Genomic DNA, 24,885 nt, shown 5'->3' on the forward strand with positions numbered 1-24,885 from the left:
CAGTCCTTTCTGCCACTATTGGATACGATTAAATATTGAGTTCATTGGGACCTGTATAAATTCTTATGCAGTGAGCTCCCCCTACTGGTGGCCCATAGACTTACTATTGAGCCCATGCACCGCTCTGTGCTCACAGTTCATGAAAGAACTTTGCACTTTTTAGAGCTTTATTATGACCAATTGGTTTGGGTCTCAGGAGCTGGACACCCACCGATCAGTAACACTATGGAGCAACTATAAATAATATAAAAAGTTTTACAAAATAATAGTTACCCTTTAAACATCCCTATTCTGTCCAAAGTCATGTTGGGGAGTACGGCATGTTTCGGTGAAAAGTACATGTGAATTTTCTGGATTCTGATTCTTCCATCATCCAGGAGATAAGCGGATCCACCTGGCAGCTGCTAATCTCCATGATTATGACAATAAATAGGGATATCAGAGCCACCTACAGAACATGCAGCGCTCCAACCTTTTAGGGTCCACAAAGGGTGAACTTGCTGCGGATTCGGATTACAATACCATCCAAGTGCATGAGGTTTTACAAATCTTATCCACGTTTTTCAGACCGTTCAGCAAAGTGTCACTTTCTATTTATTTCCCCCCTTTTAATTGTTGAAAAACTGCGGTGAATTTGCAGAAGTATTTGCACGTTCTTTATGCGCGTTCTCTGTGGATTTGTTACATGATCCGCCGCAGAAAATATCAGCAGTGTGTCGACTGATCCTTCAAGCTGCATAATAAAATCTTTACACATTTATGTAGTAAAACTTTATATTTGGGGTTTGGATGAGGCTTCTTGTGCCCTTCCTATAATCCGGCCCTGCTAATTATCCAATAGGTTTCTCTATTCATCGGCTTCTTCAGGGGATCAGTTCATTATATAATAAGATATACTGTATAACATCTCCCAAATAAGTGACACAAACCTGAAGAGAGAGAGGAAGACCAAATGAATGAATAATACATAGGCACATCGGATGTACCCGTCACTATGGCAGGCGCTGGATGTCTCTCTGGAGGGATTTATTAGTCAGCGCTGCTGGTACAGATTATAATATCCGGGGGGGTGCGCTCGTACCTGTGACATTATACTGGTAGTGGAAACAATTACTGTTCAGGACACACGATTCGGTTTCCAGGTCCTCAGGACAAGTCTTCCCGTTAGTCGCTATTCTCAGTGGAAATCTCGTCCTTGACCTCGCAGAGTTGGTGTCGCATGACTGATGGAAAAAGCAGACGAGAAAGCGGTGAGTGTCAGGAACATCGCGGCCCCTAGAAGAGACATCCACAGAAGAAAATTTCACAGACATTGATCAAACTCCAGATTTCGGTGCGAAGATCGGATATCAGATGAGACAAGTTCTAGTCGAGGAATATATCATATAGGAAAGAATTAGAGATTGGTTATTATTATACCAATCTCTATATATTTATATATATTTACGGCTGTAAAGTAAGAAGCTTCCAAAACTAGAAATAATAGTTTATATTTATCAATTTACAAAATGCAAAGTGAAATCTAAATCCCTATCGATATTCGGGTCTTCTTCAGCTCTTCTCGCACAATTTGGGAAGGATCTCGGCAGGAGGTTGATCCAAACATCTTGGAGAGCTGACCACAGATCTTCTATGGATGTCACTTGCGCAAATTCTTCGGTCTATTCATGTAATCCCAAACAGACTCGAAGTTATTTTAAGTCAAGCTTCCTCACCCACTCATAGAGAAATCTTTTAAGTCTTATAATCTCCGCCTACTTATCGAGAAAGCCTGTGAGTCCTACTTCCCCCTGCCATTGCATGTGAGCTTTACTTTTCCCAAGCAACTCATACAGAAAGCTGATAAACCCAGATCCCCCCCCCCCCCGTCCAATCATAGAGAAAGTCTGCAATTCCTATTTCCCCTGTGCACTCATAAAAAAAAAGCCTCAGAGTCCACCCGCCCACTCATGGAAAAATCTTTTAAGTCCACTTTCCCACCACCCACATGTAGAGATTGCCTGTGAGTCTTACTTCTTCTCCAACTCATAGAGAAAGCCTGTGCATTCTGCTCACATACGGTGACAGACAACTTTATGGGACTACAAGCTCATACAGGAAAAACTGTCACTAAAAACTGCGAGGGCGGAGTCAACAGGACTCTCAGGCTTTTTTTAGGAGTCCTGGCTGCTTTAAAACAGTTTTTTTTTTTACATATAAAAAATGTAAAGTAAAATAATAGAAAAGTATATATTTCCGAGATCAGCGCCTCCTCCTCTGTGCTATGCTCCCCTCAGATAAGAGATCCGACAGATCCACTTTAATCCAAAATTTATATTATTGCCTACACAGCTCCGATGCAAACTATATGTTTCTATGGTAACAGACTAGTGCAAACTTCCTGCAGAAGTAAGGGACAGATGGAACGGAGTATATGACTAAAGGATCAGACTACAGGCAGTGTGTGCTGTCATTACTGCATTTGCGCCTTTTTTTGCATTTTTGCACCTTTTTTTTGTTGCCATCATATTTATCTTTCCATTTGCGCCTTTTATCTATTTTATCTGTTTTCGCCTGTCGTTGTTTCTTTTAGTTTGCCAATGTTTCCCCTCCCTAGAGTGATTTTATGTCTGCAAAATACTTTGGTGCACCTTTTGTGCCATTTTGCAAAAAGTGCAACTTGAACTTTTCTTACGCTAAAAGATTGCAAGAAAAAGGCTCCAGTCGCAGATAAAGACCATTTTTGACCTTGCACAAAATTCATGAACCACGTGGGGTATTTTGAAGAAGTTGGCGATGGACACAAGACAAAAGCGACGTGAAAAAAAAGTTGCAAATGAAGAATCGGGGGCCGCAGTAGTTGTAGAAACAAAGCAGTTGGGATATTTTTAATTAACATCAACTACAATGTAGCTTCACTTTTTAATTTTAAAGGCATTAAGAAAATGATCGTGAACGGTGCACATCGCCCAAAAATAGCTCAGCTCCGTGCAACCCTCTTAATTATCCGCCAGTAATTGAAATGCAACATCCGTCCGTTATATAATAGGAAGCCGCTTGAGGACAAGTCACGGCAGTGTCCTTCCTACTAAGATAGGGAAAGTGCATACAAAGGGGTCCTAAATGAGGAAGAGGAGGGCTTAATTGCTTTCCCTGCTTGCAGTGACACTAGATAGCCACCACCGGGAGGAGCCGACAGCCTACAAATGTATACAATCCCATGGAGTTCGATTCTAGCCCTATAACTCCATATGCATCTATCGCCCTCTAGTGGTACGTATATTATGAAATTGACCAGGACAAAATTTTGGACTTGTAATGGAGGCATAGTACATATAAGGGGACTCCCAGTTGAGAATGAGTCTTGATTAATTTATCTTTTAATTACATGTATATTAAAACTTTCCAATAACTGGCACCCGTAGCAGATGATTACCAGCCGGAGCCAATTATTAAACTTCCGTCAATAACTCACTATTCTACTTTTCATTGTACGTTCTCTTGAGTTTAATTAACTTCCCGCGATCCTTCGCTCAGTGCCGGCAACTCGGCGGACTACTCCGGGCCGATAAGCTCGAATGAGTGGGGTGTGGGTGGGAGGGGAACAACAAAAAGTCTGCCAGATAAACAGGAAATTTCCGGGATTTTATTAAATTTCTGCTCCTTTTGAAAGGGACGGCTCGTTATCTAGAAATACTCGGGTGAATTAATTTACCGAGCCTGTCCTGAGAAAAACTATTAATAACAGCGGTGGACGGACGAGGCAGCTAATTGGCCTTTATCTGCCATCTAAATGTTCCTATGTAGGGTCTACGTCAGCAGATTCTCTCCATAGTCCTCATCAACGTCTCTCTGTATTAAACCATATTTCACGTTCACCCTCAGGTAGCTTAATTGGAATGATCAAAGTAATGATTAAAAAGCGCGGCGGATCTCAGCACGCTCCCCGGACGGCGGCTGTCAACATCGAGACGTCTTATATTTACAGTGCAAATCTGCGAAAAAATAAAGGTTACGGCAGAGGCTTCCATAGATCAGATATAGGAAAGGCGGAAAGACTGAGGACCCCCACCAGACAACCAATATCAAAGCGGGCATGCTGGGTAGAATTTCTGACTGATGCTAATCCCAGGTTTTGCTGCATATGTTCTCCAACTATATCTTTCACTGCATATTCATCCAGATCCTTCTGCATAATTATGTCAGAACTACCAAGACACCTACACAAGCAGAACAGTTGCAAACAAAGTATACCGCCATGCTGCAGTGCCGTTTCAAAGCCCTATTCTTGTTCCTTTAGAAGCTGCTTTGATCTGCTGCTCAGTGAGATCTCTACACTATATTCATATTGTCTACCCGTCGGAGCATGAGGGAGGGGAGTAGATAGGGTCAGACAGGGGAATTCCTGCACTCTGTTTGAATGCAATGTATGGATCTTGGTGAGCAGCAAATGCAAGCAGCATCTAAAGGAGCACTGCAGCATATTGTTGGGGAGAGAAGAAAGAAAAATAAGGCAATGAAACATTACAAAAATTCTTAACTTTGCAATGGCTAGAGGATAATTAAAGTGAAAAAAGTTTAGTTAGTTTCTCTTTGGTGATGAGAGAACTTTGTGAGTAATATAGTTATTGTTAATGGCAAAATCAAGTTCCAGTAATTTAGTATTTTAGGGAAATGTACGCGGAGTTGCATTGCTTGCTATTTGGATTAAATATGGATTATTTGCAGGTCGACCAGTCCTAGGAATATCAGCTATGACGAGTCAAGTAAAAGATTGGCGCAAGTGGAAAATTGCCACAGAAATGTAAGCGAAGAGCTAGAGACAATCATATCTGTTATCACCGAGAGTCAAAAGTAGAGGTTGGAGGATAGTGCTTGCGATCGGCTCTGTGCCCAATACTAACCCTTGAGCCAACATACTCCACAGCAGTTCAAGATACATGAGACTGCAAGTGTTGAAAGAAGCTGCTGACGCGCCCCCAGGGCCGTGGGGTACTCGGCAGCCGGGCCTCCCTGTTGCCGATTGGGGGATATCATGGTGGCTGGCCCGCTCCGTGGCCCAGGGCGGTCACTGAAAAGGGGAATAGGTTATAGGGGATTTGTCGTGACGTCACCTGTGGTGTCTGGTGAGGGTCACCAGCGCTGCAACAGTCCTCTGAGGTAGATGTTAGGGCAGCTTGTGATGGGACGGCTCCCCACAGGTGGAGCTGGCCTCAGGGCAGTGTAGTAGAAGATAGTGGGTCGCGCTGGGCGTTGTAGTGCAGGGGGAACGATAGAATGGACAGATGTAGTGCAGTGCAGTCATCCAAGATTTTACTCACAGTTCTTTAGACACTTCACAGGTGCACTATACAGGTAAAGGCCTCCCGCGTCGCGCTGCGTTCACCGGGCAGAGGTTCAATCCTTCCTCAAGCAACTTGGGAATACCTGGCAGAACCCCACTTTCTCGTGTTCCTATTTTGACCGTCTTTACTCTGGTCCTTCTCCCTCCTGCTCTGCAATGCCCACTCTCAATCCCGCTCGGGTGCTCTGGAGTCCTTCCTGTACGTCGGATCCGGGACCTACTTGACCCTCCTGGGGATTAGAATGCCGCAGCGATCCCTCTGTCTTCTGACAGATGTGGGGTGTACGGGTGCCGTCCTGCACGCGCCGTACCCCCTGGGATCCCTTCTCAAAACGGAGCCTACTCCCTGCTCCCCCCCGGGGCCTTCTGACTTGGCCCTAACTGCGGAGCAGATCTCCTAATGAGACTCTGCCCCCGGACTGTTCCTCTGAACTGTCCCGAGCTGTTCTTCCGAACAGCTCCCTAGAACTCACACTACTACTTCACTGACTGAACCCACCACCCTAAGATGGCTTCCCTATTTATACCTCACTATGATGGTGCTTCCTCTAACTACTTCCTCCACCCACACCCATTATTGGTTCCCCCTACCTTTGGGTTCCCCCCACTCCAGCCAGGGTCAGGGCTCAGCAGCTGCGCTCTGCATGTTGCCCCTCCAGCCAGCCTGGAGCAGTGTAGTGTTGGATGCAGGTGTTTTGGGGTTCCGTGCAGCACTCCCACCTTACCTGAGAGAAGGGAGACACCACATCTCTGGGTGAGGTGCAGTACCTCTGTGGCGACTGAACCCTCAGGGGCGCCACACTGCCAAATTTGGAGGAATAAAAAAAAGCGCCAGAGTCACTACCTGTGGTCCTGGAGACTCCTGAGCAGGTGTCATGCTAGGTATGGGAAGGACCCATGAGAGGAAAAGAAGGGGAAGCCCAGCAACTAGGGAAAGGGAGAGTGGAGACCCCTAGGTAGATCTAACAACACTTTGACTCCCCTATCGTCCCTAAATAGGTTCCTCACCTATCGCTGAGCAGGATACCTTAGCCCTGGCTGACCCTGGAGCTAGGCCCTAGGTAGGGAGGGGAAGGGGTGAGCTCTAGTCAGCCCCACTGCAGCTAAAGACAAACAAGGAAAACAGACAAGGGAATACACTTAGCTTTGAGAAGACACCAGAGCAAACACAACAATGATCACAAAGGAACTCCAAAAATAAACTAGCTGACTGCTAGAACTCCAGACCTGAACAGAGGAATATACTTCTATCACCAGCAACTCTCCGGAGAGACTGGGTGTTATTTAAAGGTCCAGCAGGGGGGTGTTAATAAGCAGCAGAAAGTGGAGCTCACCGCTGGGTCCTAGAGAAGGAAGGATGGTGAAAAGATCAAGAAGGTGTCTGCAAGGCCAAGTGCAGCGACCTTTTACAGTTGGATCCAGAATGACTGTCTGTCACACCCGACACACCCGTGACAGCAGGATTGGTGCTGTGGATATCACAAATCCACAAATCAAACGATAAATGTATGAATACCTGGGGTCTAATTACTGGTGTCCTCACCAATCAAGAAAACAGGGGGGCTAAAGTCCTCTATGTGAATGGAGTGGTAGCGAGCATGTGCAACGAGTGTGAGTTGAACATGCTTGGTAATTATCATTCCATACACACAAGGGTCCTTGATCCTCAAGTTTGAAAATTGGTGGGGGGCTCTACAGCTGGACCCTCCGCGATCATACGTTTATCATCTACCCCGTGGATTGCTGATAACACTTCCTTATTGGACAACTTCTTTGAGATATTTCTTGGAAGTTAGACAATTATCCTAGAACATTTTTGAAACTTATGCCCCATATAAACTCGCCCTAATAAAAATATATGTTCTTGAGAAACGTCCATTGACCAGGCGGGACCCAAGGACGCCGTCTTGTGACTCGTTCTACAGATGAATGATACACATCTGTGGGAATGGCAGGTACATTCCACCCCGATCTTCTTTGGTGCAAAACACCTGAAGAAAATGGAAATGCAAGACCGGGGTGACTGTCACTCCGCCGCGCTAAGGCGCCATCCATCTCTATTTTTATCCATATTCAACATGTTTCCTAGGAATACATTCTGGTGTTTATGTTAATGAACGCGATCCTCTCTGGCAGGAGAAGGAACACAGAGAAGGCACCCGTGTCTCATATGGCCTCTCCATAAATGTGTCCATGTCGTTTATGCAGATTTCACAATACAGAAAAATAGGGGGGAAAATAAAAAGGAGACGGAGCGACTTTGACAAACAAGATGCCGTTTTGTACGTTTGGAATCCAAATTGGCAGCAAAGAGGAGACTGACAATTTCCGGCGGAGTCAAGTGTACAACATGAATGCAATTTAATTCCAGCAGCGGGGTGAATAGTAATGAGCAGCTATTGTGTTTGGAGCCATGCTGCGCAAATATATTGTGGAAGAAATGACAATCCTGTTATTATCGAGGTCCCTGATTTAGGTTCCCCTGAAAATTGAATTTTAGTTGTTTGTTTTAGATATATTATTGTAATGGATGGGACATTTTACAATACAGTAGTAATCACCTATGAGGGTAGATGAAACACCCATCATGCATAGAGATGTATAGAGATGTCACCATGGGTATAGGCATCCTGGCAGCTAAGGGGGTCACCGCTGCCAGGAATTGTATAGATAAATGAAGAACAATGAAAAACTGGGAATTGGGGTTTCTAATGGTTCTTATTATGGAGTCTGTTTTGCTGAAGGGCCCATGTTTGCCCTCATCATCTCCTGCCTTGACTACTGCAATAACCTGATCTGAGGCCTCCGAATCTAACACTCTGGCACCCTGCTAATCCATACTTAACTCCGCTGCCCGAATACTTCCCCCTCACCTACACCTCCTCCAATCCCTTCATTGGCCTCCAATTCCCAGGTTAAACCAGTTTAAACTACTCTCAATGACTTACAAGGCCGTCCATAACCTGTCTCCTCCGTGCCCGTCCAATCTAATCTCCCAATATCTTCCCAAACAGTGTTGGACTGGGTTGGCAAAGGCCCACCAGTAACATTGACTCTTAGGGCCGACTGTTCAGCTACATGCAAAAATAACCTGATCCTAGTACACAAATTTACCTTTTCTTCTATGTAATATTAATTTGGCTAGCTTGTTTAATGAATGATTACATTATACTTTTTTCTGAAAATTGTGAATCAAGTGTAATAGCACTACTCATCAGAACTCCCTCAAATGAGCGGCCTGCCGGAGGATTCTCCTGTTCCCCTGTGGACCAGTCACAGCCTGTTCCCAATATGTAACCTCCGTTCCTCACCAGACCTTGTCTCCTCCACCCTTATACATTCCTCACCTAATGGCCTCCAAGATTTTTTCCGAGCAACCACCGTCCTGTAAAATTCAGTGTCTCAGCACATCCAATTGTTTCCCAAAATTGAATCTTCAGAGGCAACCTGAAAACAATCTTCAGAAACATCCACAGCTTGCGATTAGAGATGAGCGTTGTTCTACTCGAACTGTTCGCCAATCTCAAATTCGAGCTGTTTTGGGCGGTGTTCGAGCCGTTCGGCAAACACGAACGATTTGAGAAAAATATAATTTTTTTCTGCATCTAGCTCTGAAAAAATATTTGGCCTTTTAGCAGTGTGTGGGACTTTCTCTATTAGTCCATCTATACTGACCTCCATCAGGTTGCAAATTAAAAATAATTTTTTTTCTGCATCTACCTCTGAAAAAATATTATATTGGGCTTCTAGCTGTGTGTGGGACTTGTTCTATTAATCCATCTATACAGACCTCCATCAGGTTGCAAACTGAATATAATTTTTTTCTGCATCTAGCTCTGAAAAAATATTTGGCCTTCTAGCAGTGTGTGGGACTTTCTCTATTAGTCCATCTATACTGACCTCCATCAGGTTGCAAACTGAATATATTTTTTTTCTGCATCTACCTCTGAAAAAATATTTGGGCTTCTAGTAGTGTGTGGGACTTGTTCTATTAGTCCACCTATACTGACCTCCATCAGGTTGCAAATTCAAAATAATTTTTTGTCTGCATCTAGCTCTGAAAAAATATTTGGCCTTCTAGCAGTGTGTGGGACTTTCTCTATTAGTCCATCTATACTGACCTCCATCAGGTTGCAAACTGAATATATTTTTTTTCTGCATCTACCTCTGAAAAAATATTTGGGCTTCTAGCTGTGTGTGGGACTTGTTCTATTAGTCCATCTATACTGACCTCCATCAGGTTGCAAATCGAATATAATTTTTTTCTGCATCTAACCCAGCCAATAGTTTTGGCCTAATACCACAGTTTGGCCACTCAGCTCTGCTCGGTTCCCATCCATTGTTTTTTTGTGCAAACAACTCCAGAGTTGTGAATTAGTTAACCACCAAAATGAGTGGAAAAAGGCCTGCTGCTGGTGGAAAGGGGAATAGGCGTGTTGGGAAGGGGAAAAAAGGTTGTGTCCGTGGGGTAGGTGTTAAAGCAACAGTAACATCTGCAGAAGAAAGACCATCTTCCAGCCAAACTAAAATGTCTACTTCTTTTAGCGGACAATGTGATAAGATCCCTTTCTTACGGCCACGCCAATCGCTACAAATTCCAGATGAGGCACAAAAACAGCAGGTGCTTCAACGGATATCAAGTGCTCCTTTAAGTGGGCTCTCCTCCACATCAACTTCAACATCACAAATACTCCAGTCCTCAAAGGTGTCACCCCAATCGCACTTGCTTCCTCACAGCTCCCAAATCTCCAGCTGCCCGTCTGAGTATGAGGTAGAACAGATGGTTGAGTCTGCAGAGCTGTTTACTCATACTATAGCCTGGGAATCAGAGGTCGACTCCAGCGCTTCTGTGAATCCAGACGAGGAAATGATCTGCACTGATGCCCAGAATCTTTATGAGTCGGATCCAGGACCAGACGCAGAAGGTTCTGACCATAATGTAGACCCTCATTCCCAAACTGTAACTCCTGTTGGTGGAGACAATGAGGAAGACGATGATGAGACTCAAATACCTGATTGGAGCGACAACTTTAATTTTTTGTCAGGGCAGGGACAGGTTGGCTCTGAGGACGACGGGTGTGATAACGCACAGGGTGATGATGATGAGGTTGGAGATCCCACTTACTGTCAACCCACAGTCAGCCAAGAGATGAGGTCAGCAGAGGAGGTGGAGGAAGATGCTAGTGACGACGAGGTCAGGTTGCGCCTTCCTGGATAGAGACGTAGTACTGGAAGCACGTCAACAACTGCATCCTCAAACACAAGTCGTGGTGGCTCTTCAGGTCGCATGGGTGCTAAGCCTTGCATAGCCTGGGCATTTTTTCAGATCGATAAAGATGACCCAACTCGTGTTATCTGTAACATTTGTCAGCAAAAGCTAAGTAGAGGCCAAAAAATACATAGTTTGAGTACTTCATGCATGAACCGGCACATGGACATGAAGCATAAGTTGCAGTGGGAAGCTCAGTGTGCTACAATGCGGCCTAGCCGGCCGGGCCAACCACCATCTGCCATATCTTGTGCATCCGCGGCCTCTTCATCCTCTGTGACTGGGGGGACAGCAGTCACACCTGTTTTGGGGCGCAGACCTGCCACCTCTTTACCCGCAACAGCCAGCGTGATTGGCAGGTCATTTTCTTTGGAGGTGGTAACACCAGCTGGTGTTGAGCGCTGTCCGACATCGATAGCACCACCTTTGGATCAAGGCAACCTAACATGTCCGCCTGCATCTTCCACACAGACCGGCAGTTTGCCGGGGACACCCTTATCAACCCCGTCTAAGCACAATAGCCAGCCCTCGGTCCCTCAGATGTGGACAAGTAAAAGACCATTTCCTCCTAGCCATGAGAAAGCTAAGAGGTTGAATTTCACCATCTGCAAGCTCTTGGCTACAGAAATGCTGCCTTTCCGCCTGGTGGACACAGAGGATTTTCGAGACCTTATGTCCGTCGCAGTGCCCCAGTACCAGATGCCCAGTCGGCACTACTTCTCAAAGAAAGGTGTGCCTGCACTCCACCAGCATGTCGCACACAACATCACCGCTTCTTTGAGAAACTCTGTGTGTGACAGGGTGCATTTCACCACAGACACTTGGACGAGTAGGCATGGACAGGGGCGTTACATGTCGCTGACTGGGCACTGGGTAACTATGGTGACAGCAGGACAAGGGGCTGCTGTCCAAGTCTTGCCGTCCCCACGAGTTGTGCGTCAATCCTCTTTATGTCAAAGTTCCTCCACTGCTTCTGCCTCCTCAACCTCCTCTCGGTCTTCCACCTGCACCCAAAGCCTGTCTGGTCATGCCACAAGCTTTCTAACTGCGCAGAAGGGATCCTGCACACCTCCTTACTATGCTGGCAGTAGGGCTCAATGTCATCAGGCGGTTTTTACTTTGAAATGTCTGGGAAATGTGAGTCACACAGCTGAGGAGTTGTGGTCAGTTCTGGAGAACCAATTTCATGAATGGTTGTCTCCACTGGACCTGAAACCAGGGAAGGCCGTGTGCGACAATGCTGAAAACCTGGGTGCGGCCCTTCGCCGGGGCAATGTCACACACGTGCCTTGTATGGCTCACGTGTTGAACCTGGTTGTCCAGCAATTTTTAGCCCACTATCCCAGACTAGATGGCCTTCTGCAGAGGGCACGGTCGCTGTGTGCTCACTTCCGCCGTTCGCATCCCGCAGCTCAGCGACTTACATCTCTACAGAAGTCGTTGGGCCTGCCACTTCACCGGCTAAAATGCGATGTGCCTACCCGGTGGAATTCAACTCTGCACATGTTGTAGCGACTGTGGCAGCACCGACAAGCCCTGGTGCAATACGTTTTGACATATAGCCTGGGCCAACGAGATCCAGAGGTGGGGCAAATCACGCTGGAGGAGTGGTCTCAGATCAGGAACCTATGCACCCTTCTGCACAGTTTTGAAATGGCGACGAAGATGTTTAGTGCTGACGATGCCATTATCAGCATGACTATTCCGGTGATTTATATGCTGGAGCACATGTTAAACAGAATTCGGAGTCAGGTGGTGGCACAAGAGGATGTAGAGGAAGTAGAGGAGGAGGAGTTGTATGCGGAAGGGCTAACATCTGCAAGGTCCAGACGGTCGGCAGCACCAAGGCGGCAGGCATGTGAGGGTGGGGGAGATGGTTTTACCAGGGCGCATGGTAGCAGCCAAACTAGTGAGGAAGGTGCAGGAGCCCAGGAAGAAGTGGAGGACGAACTGATGGAAGACTCATCAGATGAGGGAGACCTTGATCACATTTCTGTTGTGCGAGGTTGGGGGGAGAGGACAGAGGAAGGAAGCATGATTGTTACCTCGCCACCAACACAACAGGGACTTGGTGCTCTTGGATGCGCAACACACATGAGTGTCTTCTTCTTCTTGCTGCACTACCTGCAACATGACCCTCGAATTGTGAGAATTAGAAATAATCCTGACTACTGGGTTGCCACACTGTTAGATCCCCGGTACAAAAGTAAATTTGCCGAAATTATTCCTGCCATAGAAAGGGATGCACGCATGCAGGAGTATCAGCAGAGACTGTTGCAGAATCTTACATGTGCTTTTCCACAAAACACCAGTGGTGCACGTAGTGAATCTCACAGTTCCAACTTGCCAACCGTGGGACCGTCAAGTGTTCAGCACTCAAACCGTAACAGAACCACAGTATCTGCTGGTAACATCAATTTTGCGGAATCATTTCACCACTTTTTTAGCCCATCCTTTGCAAGGCCACAGGAGACAAGAAGTCTGACACATAGTCAACGCCTAGAGACGATGGTACAGGAGTATCTCCAAGTAAACATTGAAGCCATGACTGTGTCACTGGACCCTTGCTCTTTTTGGGCTTCCAACCTGGATAAATGGCCGGAGCTAGCCACTTACGCCTTGGAGATCTTGTCATGCCCCGCAGCCAGCGTTCTGTCTGAACGTGTGTTCAGCGCTGCTGGTGGTGTGCTGACAGATAAGCGCACGCGGCTCTCCACTGATAATGTAGACAGACTCACGTTCATAAAGATGAACAAATCATGGATCCGAAACGACTTTTCTACCCCTGTGTCATCCTGGGGAGAGTAAAAGCTTGATGATTGGTTAAAATCACCCTACCAACCGTTTTAAGCTTTCAAATTACTAATCATGTTTATCTGTATCTTGGCTGGAAAATAATTTGGGCTTTGTAGCAGTGTGCAGCACTGATTCTATTAGGCCATCTATAATAAGCTCCACCAGATTTAAAATTACTAATCATGTTTATCTGTATCTTGGCTGGAAAATAATTTGGGCTTTGTAGCAGTGTGCAGCACTGATCCTATTAGGCCATCTATACTAAGCTCCACCAGATTTAAAATTAATAATAATTTTTAGCTGCATCTAGCCCGGAAAATAATTTTGGGGCTCCGAGATGCGCAAGACACATAAGTGCCTTCTTGCTGCACTACCTGTCATTTTTGAAATTATAAGCATTAGCAGGTTATTAGAAACTGAAATCAAACAGTTTTCAACTCAAAACTTTATTCTAGGTGATGTTACATTTTCACATAGGACCCCTTGTTCGAAAGGAGCTTCTGAACTCTCTCGTCCATTGAATTTGTCAGGTTTTGGATGGTTTCTGCTTCAATTGTTTTGCATGAGGACAGAATACCCTCCCAGAGCTGTTGCTTAGATGTGAACTGCCTCCCGCCATCATAGACACTCCTTTTGATGATGCTCCAGAGGTTCTGAATGGGGTAGAGGTCAGGGGAGCATGGGGGTCACACCATAAGTTTGTCCCCTTTTATGCCCATATCAGCCAGAGATGCAGATGTTTTATGTGCAGCATGAGATGGTGCATTATCATGCAAAAAAATGATCTTGCTGTGAAATACACGGTTCTTCTTCTTGAACCATGGCAGGAAGTGCTGTTTGAGAAAATCCACATACATTATGGAGTTCATCTTTAGCGCCTTCAGGGATCCTAAAGGGGCCGACAATCTCTCTCCCCATGATTCCAGCCCAAAACATTACTCCACCTCCTCCTTGTTGGCGCTGTAGCCGTGTTTGCGTGGGGTGTCCATCAACCAGCCATCCTCCACTCCATCCATCTGGACCATCGAGCGCTGCACGGCACTCATCCGTGAACAAAACAGTTTTGAAATCAGTCTTCATGTAATGTTTAGCCCACTGGAGCCGTTTCTGCTTGTGTGAAGTGGATAGAGGAGGTCGACAGGATGGCGTATGCACAGCTGCAAACCTCTGAAGGACCCTGCATCTTGTTGTTCGGGGAACGTTGGAGGCACCAGCAGCTTCAAAAACTTGTCTGCTGCTATGACAAGGCTTTTTTGCCGCTGCTCTTTTAACCTGACGTAATTGCCTGTAGGAAAGAGTCCTCAATTTGCCCTTATCAGCACGCACACGTGTGTACTGTGAATCAGCTACATACTTCTTGATTGCCAAGACACTTCATCCTGATCATCGCACAATGTTGATTGTAGTCATGCCTTGACCTAAACACTCCACAATTTGTTGCTTCTCAGCAGCCGACACATCCTTTTTCTTTCCCATTTTGGCAGAAAATGTAGGCTGCTTAATAATGTGAGACAGCCTTCTTAAGTAGTCTTGCCTTTCATTGGACACACCTGCCAAACTAATTAGCACAGGTGTCTGCAATTGCTTACAGTGATATAAAGAGCCCTGACACACATCACCATCAATGAGTTTAACTGACAAACAAACAAATTCTTCCCTTATCACTCCTAAACACTTTTTGCATAATAATTTGGAACACAGTGTACATGTGCTTTTCCACAAAACACCAGTGGTTCACGTAGTGAATCTTACAGTTCTAACTTGCCAACCGTGGTCTGTATGGAGTTGTTCAATAAAGGGCCCAAAATTAAGATAACATAGATGGGAGAGGTCTCTATGAATAGGAATTCCTAAGTATTTGATACCCTGTGAGGGCCAGGCAAAGGGAAAGTTGGACTGGATGGAATCCTATATGGATTTGGGGAGGGAGACATCGAGGGCCTCAGACTTCGCTGCATTGATTTTAAAATTTGACCATGTAACAAAGTGATCTATTTCAGCCATAACAGCATGGATGGATATATGTGATTGAGTGATATATACTAGGACATCATCAGCAAATAGAGAGCACTTGTACTCGGTGCCTCCCACCTCAATCCACCTAATATTGGGGTTATGGCGAATTGATGAGAGCAGGTGCTCCGTCACTAGGATGTATAAGAGAGGGGACAGAGGACATCCCTGCCTTGTCCCATTGGTGATTGTGAAAGGTGATGAAAATGTTCTGATGCACCCCCTGGGCCTTGGGACACCCGGAGCCGGACCCTTTTTGGTGGATGCTGGTGGTTGTAGTCTTCGTGGCGGCGACTCGGTTCCGTGGCTCAGGGTGGTCAAACCAGTGGCGGAACTATTTATGTGGTTTTGATGTTTAAATGTCCGACTACGCCACCCGTGGATTGCGGTCAGAGTGAACCGCCGCTGCAGGGCAGACCGCTGAGGCTGGTGTTGTGGGTGCAGCAGAGCGTAGCATAACTCCCCACGGGAGGAGTATAGCCTCAGGGCAGTGTATGCGGAGGATGGGGGTGATGGTGCAGGGCAGCAGCAGTAACGACACGGAGTCAGTGATGCAGTCCAGGGCCTTTACTCACAGTTCTTATTATCCAGACCACGTCTGCAGGTAACGGCTGCCCACGTCGTACTGTGCTCACCAGGTGAGGGGCTCAGACAACTCCCAGATAACTTTGGAGCGCTTCACAGGACCCCCTTTGTGTGTCCTTTGTCTGGCCTTTCTTACCAACCCTTCTGTCCGGCTGCCTCGGGCCTCCTCTTGGTAAACTTGGCGCCAGTTTCCCTGACCCTATGTGGTGCCTTCCTAGCGGGTGTAGCGAGGGGCTGCGCCACATAAAATGTCACAGTCTCCGGTTTCTAGCTGAGGGTCGTTTCCTGCCTCCACTAGTTTCGGGGACCGGTCTCCCCCTTTGGCCTGACCCCTCCACGCAGGTGGATTCGGGCGTGCGGTGGCGACTCGCCCGTCCGCACCCCTGGGATCCCTTCATTCCTCGTTCCTGGAGCCTTCTCCGCTCCTCTTCCTTCCTTCTCCCTCTTCCAGGCCTGGGCCTCTGTTACTAGGCCCGCCTCCGGAGCAGAGCTCATGCAGAGCCCCTGCTCCCTGCCACTTCTGCTCAGACTTCTCTGCACTGAACTAAGATGGTGCCCACCTTTTATACTCCCTTCTCAATGCACCCAGGAACTGCTTCCTCCCTGCTCCTGCACTACAGGGTTCCCCTTCCTCAGTGTTCCCTCCCCCCACTCCAGCCAGGGACAGGGACTGTCGTGCCCATCTCAGAGGCATATTGGTCGCCCTGCCCCACGGCAATGTGGTGTAATGCATGCAGGTGTCGGGTCCTGATCCACACTCCATCCTTACCTGAGAGTGAGATATCACACCTCTGGGTGAGGTGCAATACCTCTGTAGCAACCGAGCCCTCAGGGTGCTACAGTTCCATTTATCTTCAGCCTAGGTGACGTATTGTGATACAGGGCCGTGATTTTGGCTATAAAAGGGTCCCCTAGACCCCTACCCCAAGCTTTTTAAGAGAATCATATATGGCGTGCCAGGAGACTCTATGGAATGCTTTCTCAGCATCCAACGAGAGTATCTAATTACAAATTTTTAACTGCATCTAGCCCAGGAAATACTTTGTGCCTAGTAGCAGTGTCTGCTAGTCAGCGGATTATCCCGGCTGTTAAGCAAGCTACACCACCTGTAGTTTGGACACTTAATTTTTTCAAAGGAAATGCTTCGGGACCACGGGATACTCAGTGAAGAGCATCAGGAGGCACCCCAAGGCATAGGGGCTGGGACTGGCAGTAGGATGCCTTGCGGTGGACAGCCGAGCTCGATCCTTATAAAAGCTTTTTAACTGCAGCAGCTTTAGTGGACGCTACTGGAGCTGGAATTACGCGGCTGCTGGCATGAGACTTGCCCTCCAATAGATCCTTGTAAATGGATTTAAAGTGTATTCATTCAAATTAGAGAGACAATTTAAATTAAAAAGCTTAGAGCTGCCTCCACCACAGGGGGGCTCGCTCGACCCACCAGCGGACAGGCACCAGTATTGGGAGAGGGGGGCTGGCCGTCAGGGTTCACCGCGGCTCTGGCACAAACCCGGCGACACGGAGGTGGCACGGGCAGGAGCGGACTGAACGTGTCGGCTTCTCACTTTTTGGATTTTAGAAGGGCATGACATGCCTATATCTGTGTCTCCCCCTCCTTTTACTCCTCCACCTCTTTTCTTTTCGCATGACTATATGTACTTGTCACTTTTCCATGTGTTAGTTGTGTCTTCTGAGCAGTTTGTCAGCTTTTGGACACCTTTGAAGGTGTTTTCTATGTGTTTCTGTGTGTTTTTGTTTGCCTGCCATTGGTTTTAACGGTGTTCGAAGGTGTTCGACGAACCGAACCGAACTCGAACACTACGGGGGTGGCTCAACACTACTTGCGATGACCCCACTACCACCAGAGCTGCTGCAACCCACCCGACCAACTGCCTTTTTCCTCAATACCCTACAGATTGTAAGCTTTTAAGGGTAAGGTCCTCTCCCCTCTGTACCAATCTGTCTTTTTTTTGTTTGCTGTATTTTTTTTTTGTATTTATTTATATATGTAAACCATCTTTGCATATACAGGACCATGGAAATAATGGTGCTATAAAAATAAATAATAATAATAATAATGTTTACAAGTCACACCCTTTATATTATTGTACTCTTTTAGTTTTCATCAAATATTCATCTAAAATCACAAAGGTCACAAATAAGACTGAATAAACATAATTTCACCCTTGGATAATTAGGGAGCTTGGTTTGGTAAAGTACAATCAATCAGTTTTGTTTACGTATACTGGCGTAGCTGAAACCAGGTCCATCCGTCATAATGAGCAGTGTATTATGCACCATATATCTGCATAGGTCAGATAGCATTTAGGGTATACGGCGCACCTTAGTGAACAATATTGTGGAAAGAAAACAAACGTAGAAGGTAACACTTCATTTTACTAACCTATAAATGAGTTAGTAAAACTGTATATACATGTTATTTACAATGTATGCCAGTCTTTTTAATGCAATATTAAATCTGCTCTTATTTACTATGCATATTATTTTTTTTACCATGCATATCATTAGCATTTATACAATACATTAATATGTTTGCACCTTTGTATACTAGGGGAGCTTAGTTCTATAAAAAAGAATATCCAATAAGCTTATTAAGTATGTATTAAAGTTTAAATTATTTTTCATTTATTTTCTGAAGCAAACCTGCTCCAAAAACCTCAGTGTGCACATACCCTTATTTAGATCCTTATTTTAGTCCTCAGTTATATGATGACTGACATATAAAAGATCACTCTATCTTATTACACATATTACAAGCTTTCACATGAAACAGAACCATTTTCTTAGTACAGTAGGCAATATAGAATTTATTACATTACCTTTGTGCACTCGCTCCACTGACCCCAGTTAGACATTACACATTCCCCCGGGCACGAAATGGCGCACTCCTGCTTGGATGAGGGGGATTCCAGGTGATAACAATATGTATCATTTACAAAAGCCTCCTCGGCATTATCAGAAATATTCACACATCTAGGAGAAAGCAAATGAATAGGTTCATTAGTTCTCAATCATCCAGGAAATAATTATGTGCTGTATTGGTAGATACTATAAATGTGGGCTGTCATGTGGATGTTCCAAATCAATGATCAATGTAGGTGTACATTGGATATTTAATGAATATGGACATGATAGAAAGAAATAGAGAAAAAAAAAAAAAAGAGTGCAGCAAGGGGCAAAATCGAAATAAGAAATAATCTGTGAGCAGGTAAGGAACCACCAGAAGAATCAGTCCCAATATGAAAAGTTTGTTAAAAAAGCAATATATTCAGAATCATACAGTAAATCATTTTATTTGTGGCAGACTTTTAGTAATTTCTGCTTTACATGTAGAGTATTCTAGATCATAATGGATGTATAGTTTAGAAAATCCAGTTTATATCCAACATTAAGGGGTTGTGAGTTCGCTCCTCTGTTCAGGTTCTTCATCTTTTGGCTAGAAAGGAGATAGTCTACAAAGATTGTCTCTCGCTCTGGAGGACTTGCACTACATGGACAACCCAATGATTTGAATAAGTAATGTGTAATGCTTAATTTCTCCAGTGGAGGCGCTGCAGAGAAGCAGAACCCTTATTGCTAGTAACACAGATTACAGTTTATTGCTGAGGTTTCCATCAGAGAATATTAGATCTTTGGGCGTCCAAAACCCGACATTACAACCAATCAATATTAGATCTTTGGGGGTCAAAAACCCGACATTACAACCAATCAATATTAGATCTTTGGGGGTCAAAAACCCGATATTAGAACCAATCAATATTAGATCTGTGGGGGTCAAAAACCTGATATTAGAACCAATCAATATTAGATCTTTGAGGGTCAAAAACCCAATATTAGAACCAATCAATATTAGATCTTTGAGGGTCAAAAACCCGACATTACAACCAATCAATATTAGATCTTTGGGGGTCAAAAACCCGATATTAGAACCAATCAATATTAGATCTGTGGGGGTCAAAAACCTGATATTAGAATCAATCAATATTAGATCTTTGGGGGTCAAAAACCCGACATTAGAACCAATCAATATTAGATCTTTGAGGGTCAAAAACCCGACATTACAACCAATCAATATTAGATCTTTGAGGGTCAAAAACCCGATATTAGAACCAATCAATATTAGATCTTTGGGCGTCCAAAACCCGACATTACAACCAATTAATATTAGATCTTTTAGGGTCAAAAACCCGATATTAGAACCAATCAATATTAGATCTTTGAGGGTCAAAAACCCGATATTAGAACGAATCAATATTAGATCTTTGGGGGTCAAAAACCCGATATTAGAATCAATCAATATTAGATCTTTGGGGGTCAAAAACCCGACATTACAACCAATCAATATTAGATCTTTGGGGGTCAAAAACCCGACATTACAACCAATCAATATTAGATCTTTGGGGGTCAAAAACCCGACATTACAACCAATCAATATTATATCTTTGGGGGTCAAAAACCCGATATTAGAACCAATCAATATTAGATCTTTGAGGGTCAAAAACCCGATATTAGAACCAATCAATATTAGATCTTTGGGCGTCCAAAACCCGACATTACAACCAATCAATATTAGATCTTTGGGGGTCAAAAACCCGACATTACAACCAATCAATATTAGATCTTTGGGGGTCAAAAACCCGACATTACAACCAATCAATATTAGATCTTTGAGGGTCAAAAACCCGATATTAGAACCAATCAATATTAGATCTTTGGGGGTCCAAAACCTCACATGACAACCAATAAGCTGTTTTAAGCTCCAGAGGTGGCCAGATGTAAAGACAATGAATTCTCAGCTCAAATCAAGTCGCAGTAGCCACTACCAGATACTTGGTAGTCCCCAGATGTAAATACACTGAACGGAGCTGCAATGCGCAACTCCATTCATTGTGTAGCGGCCACTGCTGGGTACCAAAGAACAGCTTCAGCAAGCCTCTAGAAGCTGTTCTTTGGTACCCAGCAACGTCTGCTACAAGTGGTGCGCAATACAGCTCCGACATTGTGCTTACATCTGGCTGCCGACAGAGCTTATGGCAGCCATATATTGGAGGTACCAGACCCCCATTAAACTGATGTTGATGATCTATCCTATGATAGGATATGATAGCTCTACAATACAGCAATAGTCTTGAACATATCAATGCAGAGAGACTAAGACTAGTGTCACTCACCGGTGGAAACAAAACTTTCCTATTGCACTATATCTCAGATGAGCGAAGAATTGCAGACACACACATGACATCTGATGTTTCGTATCAACGGACACTTCCTCTGGAATTCAGTAATGTTGGCCAGATGAAGCCTCAAGTGATGCGAAACGGCTGTTCTCCTTTGTGTGTCTGCACTGCTCTACCCATCTGTGATATAGAGCAATAAATAAGATTTGTTTCCATTATTTTCTTCTTTGTTTCTCTGATCATCATAAGAGCTCTCTATAGCTCCACCATTCATGGTACAACCCTCTGGTATAGGATAGTGCTGTGTGATGAGTACAGAACTGGGTCCTACATAAACAGCTTAAATCCCCCAACTCTTTACTATTCTATTGACCGTCAGCATCAAGCCTATATCCAGCCCCTAAATTACTCATAGACTGAAATAGAAAAAAAAAAAAAAAAAAAAAAACAGATTCAGTTTAAATTTGAAAAAAAATGAAAAATTAAACATTTTTAAAAATTCTACATGAAAAGCTATGAAAATGTTGCAGGAAACGTCTCCACCTTGTAATCCTGTAGCTGGAAGCAATTATATTGCAGAAGAGAAGAAAGCGTCTTTCACCAGATAAGAGTCGGTGGTGATGAGGAATGAGGTCTCAGGAGGCTCCGCCGGCTCACTGTAACGGCCCCGCCGGATGGGATTGCGTGCCGGCTAGTCATGTATACATGTCCCATTGATAGAATGGCCCCTGCTCTTCCTGCCTACATTACCATCACATGCATTTTACTGGCCTATATTTCACGCTCGCTCTGAACGCCGCGTAAATTCATGTCAATGAGGCTCCGGCAATTTCTCTATGTAAATATAATCTAAGCGCAGGGATGAAGGATCGGGTGGGTCCGATAGCTCGGGCATTATTACATATTAACAAGTGCGCTCACTAATAATCCCACACGCAGTCATTCGTCATGTGGATTACGATACACCAATACTTCGAATAATTCCATATTTTAGGTCCACTTCGTCAATGGTGTAAGACTCATGGGAAAAATATGATTTTTTTTTTTAGATTTACATATATATGACGGTATTTGCATACGTTGTATACATTTTCTAAAACATTCGCATTGTTACATATTTTGGCTCCGTATCACAATACTAATATCAAATATTATATCAATCATAGGGACGTTATAGAGATCCATTGAAAATAAGCTAAATGGGGCCAGTAACGGTGACCACCAGTAATCTGTTAATGGAACGTATTCAATGTCAATACAGGGAACATTTGGTAATGTACATTTCTCTTTTAAGTGTATCTATTACCAGGTTTCACAATAAAAACTGCAGACATGATTAAGTAGATGTCTTAGACCTGATGAGGCCGGTGTACTTACAGTGAAAATCCATGGCACAATGGCTATATAGTCCTGATATTAAAATGACTATGTTAAAAGTCCAGCTAAAAAGTGAGAGAGCTCATGAGTCCAAGTGTTTTTGGTCACTGTCCACCCAGCCTGAGTGACCGCTGCAGCTTGTACTGAGCAGTGTGAGATTTCAGCAGCGGCAGGAAGGAGGGAAAAGGATGAGTTGTCAGTCAGGTCAGGTGGATAGAGATTCAGTTACAGCAGCAGAAAGGAGGGGCATGAAAGGGAGGTCAATCAGTGGAGATTCAGCAGCAAGTAGGAAGAACACTGAGAAGTTGTCAATCAGGCTAGGTGGGTGAAGATTCAGCAGCAGCAGGGAGGAAGAACACTGGGAAGCTGTCAATCAGGCTAGGTGGGTGAAGATTCAGCAACAGCACGGAGGAGTGAATCTGATGAGCTGTCAGTAATATTAGGTGGGCAGAGATTCAGCAGCAGAGAGGAGAAATACTAAAGAGCCTTCAATCAGGCTAGGTGGCTGAAGATTCATCAGTTACAGGGAGGAGGGACACTGAGAATCTGTCTATCAGGGTAGGTAGGTGAAGATTCAGCAGTAGCAGGGAGGAGGGACACTGAGGATCTGTCTATCAGGGTAGGTAGGTGAAGATTCAGCAGTAGCAGGGAGGAGGGACACTGATGATCTGTCAATCAGGGTAGGTAGGTAAAGATTCAGCAGTAGCAGGGAGGAGGGACACTGAGGATCTGTATCAGGGTAGGTAGGTGAAGATTCAGCAGTAGCAGGGAGGAGGGACACTGAGAATCTGTCTATCAGGGTAGGTAGGTGAAGATTCAGCAGTAGCAGGGAGGAGGGACACTGAGGATCTGTCAATCAGGGTAGGTAGGTGAAGATTCAGCAGTAGCAGGGAGGAGGGACACTGAGGATCTGTCTATCAGGGTAGGTAGGTGAAGATTCAGCAGTAGCAGGGAGGAGGGACATTGAGGAGCTGTTGATCAGGGTAGGTAGGTGAAGATTCAGCAGTAGCAGGGAGGAGGGACACTGAGGAGCTATTGATCAGGGTAGATAGGTTGAGATTGAGTTTAAAGTTTAAATATGGTTACACAACCATTCTGACATAGAAAAGCAAAAACACCAGACTCATCAGGTGTAAGAGATTAATTTAATAATATATGCAGTTGGTATTGTGAAATCAGTTGACAGATCCAGTTTAATCAACAAAATAATTATAGCGACACTTTCGGCCATTCCCACAGATCTATTGAAATGAAGCTACTGGAACCAGTAATCAGCCGTGAGAAGCCGGGCAGTAAGTACTTGATTTCTCTGCAGTGCCACCACAGGAGAGACAAAGTATTACACAGTACTCATTTAACTCAATGAGCAGACTATGTAATGAGTGGACGTGTTGGGTCCTCCAGAGGGAGTCCCACTTAAACAAACCCTTAAAATGGTACAGTCTTTTATCCAAAGTTTTCATGACCCTTTTTTAAAACAATGCCAGGCCACAAGTTGCTTGTCCTACTGTAAGTAGCCTATGTGCCCTAAATGTGCTCCCGTGGCTGCAGCGTCTCGGACTTGTCTCCCACCGAACACATCTGTGGCGTCATTGGTCGATGATAACACGGGAAGCTGCCAGTAGCGGATCTTGATGATTTTCCCAAGTGCATTCCTCAGACGACCATTAATAACCTAATTGATAGCAGCCGAGGCTGTAAGTGCTGGGATTTCTGCACACATATTTCATACTTAATAAATCAAGATATTTTATACATTTTCTATTCATTTTTTTTTTTTATCATTTGCAGGTCATTAACATGTCTAATGATTTCCATAATTCCACAACTTTTCCTTCTTGGTGTTGTAATTTCTATATTGGAGGAGTGTAGGTACTCTGGAAAATCCAGTTTGGAGATTTCTGCCTCTTTTTTTCCTCCTGAATTACAGCCCATTTACATACACGACTCGTTTCTCAGTATTTACACCCAGCGTTATGTATAGAGTATGAAAACGGCAATATCCTTCATAAATCTCCATAACCTTCAAACACACTCCAATTATTGTATTCATACGTTATATAAATGTCAGCCGCGCGTAAGAAAATCTCCAGCTGAAAACATTTCCGGAATTTAATTAAATCTAAACATTGTATTTTTATTATTATTCTGAAACCCCATAAAGAGTAATTTCGGGGTGATGATTTAACGGCCACATCCATTAATGTGTAGGAAAAAAAAATAACCACTGAGTCACCTGCTTGAAAAATAAATGAATCAGCTGCGGCATAAATATATGAGCTTTGATGTCCTAATGCGGCCGTTCTGATTACCAGGTGTCGGTA

General features: G+C 44.6%; 1 protein-coding gene across 1 annotated transcript in view; it reads right to left on the reverse strand.

Moving 5' to 3' along the window:
• The window catches only part of THSD7B (thrombospondin type 1 domain containing 7B), a 760,515-nt gene that overhangs the window by 101,108 nt on the left and 634,522 nt on the right, over nt 1–24,885 (reverse strand). The window contains exons 17-18 of the mRNA XM_073647255.1: nt 18,827–18,980; nt 1,082–1,223 (exon numbers count right to left, since the gene is read on the reverse strand). Coding sequence (XP_073503356.1) covers nt 1,082–1,223; nt 18,827–18,980 — 296 coding nt within the window. The remainder of the gene's footprint in view (nt 1–1,081; nt 1,224–18,826; nt 18,981–24,885) is intronic.

This window comes from Phyllobates terribilis, unplaced genomic scaffold (genome assembly GCF_046119375.1).
Source record: "Phyllobates terribilis strain yellow unplaced genomic scaffold, ASM4611937v1 Scaffold_9__5_contigs__length_417890890, whole genome shotgun sequence".
NCBI lineage: Eukaryota > Metazoa > Chordata > Amphibia > Anura > Dendrobatidae > Phyllobates > Phyllobates terribilis.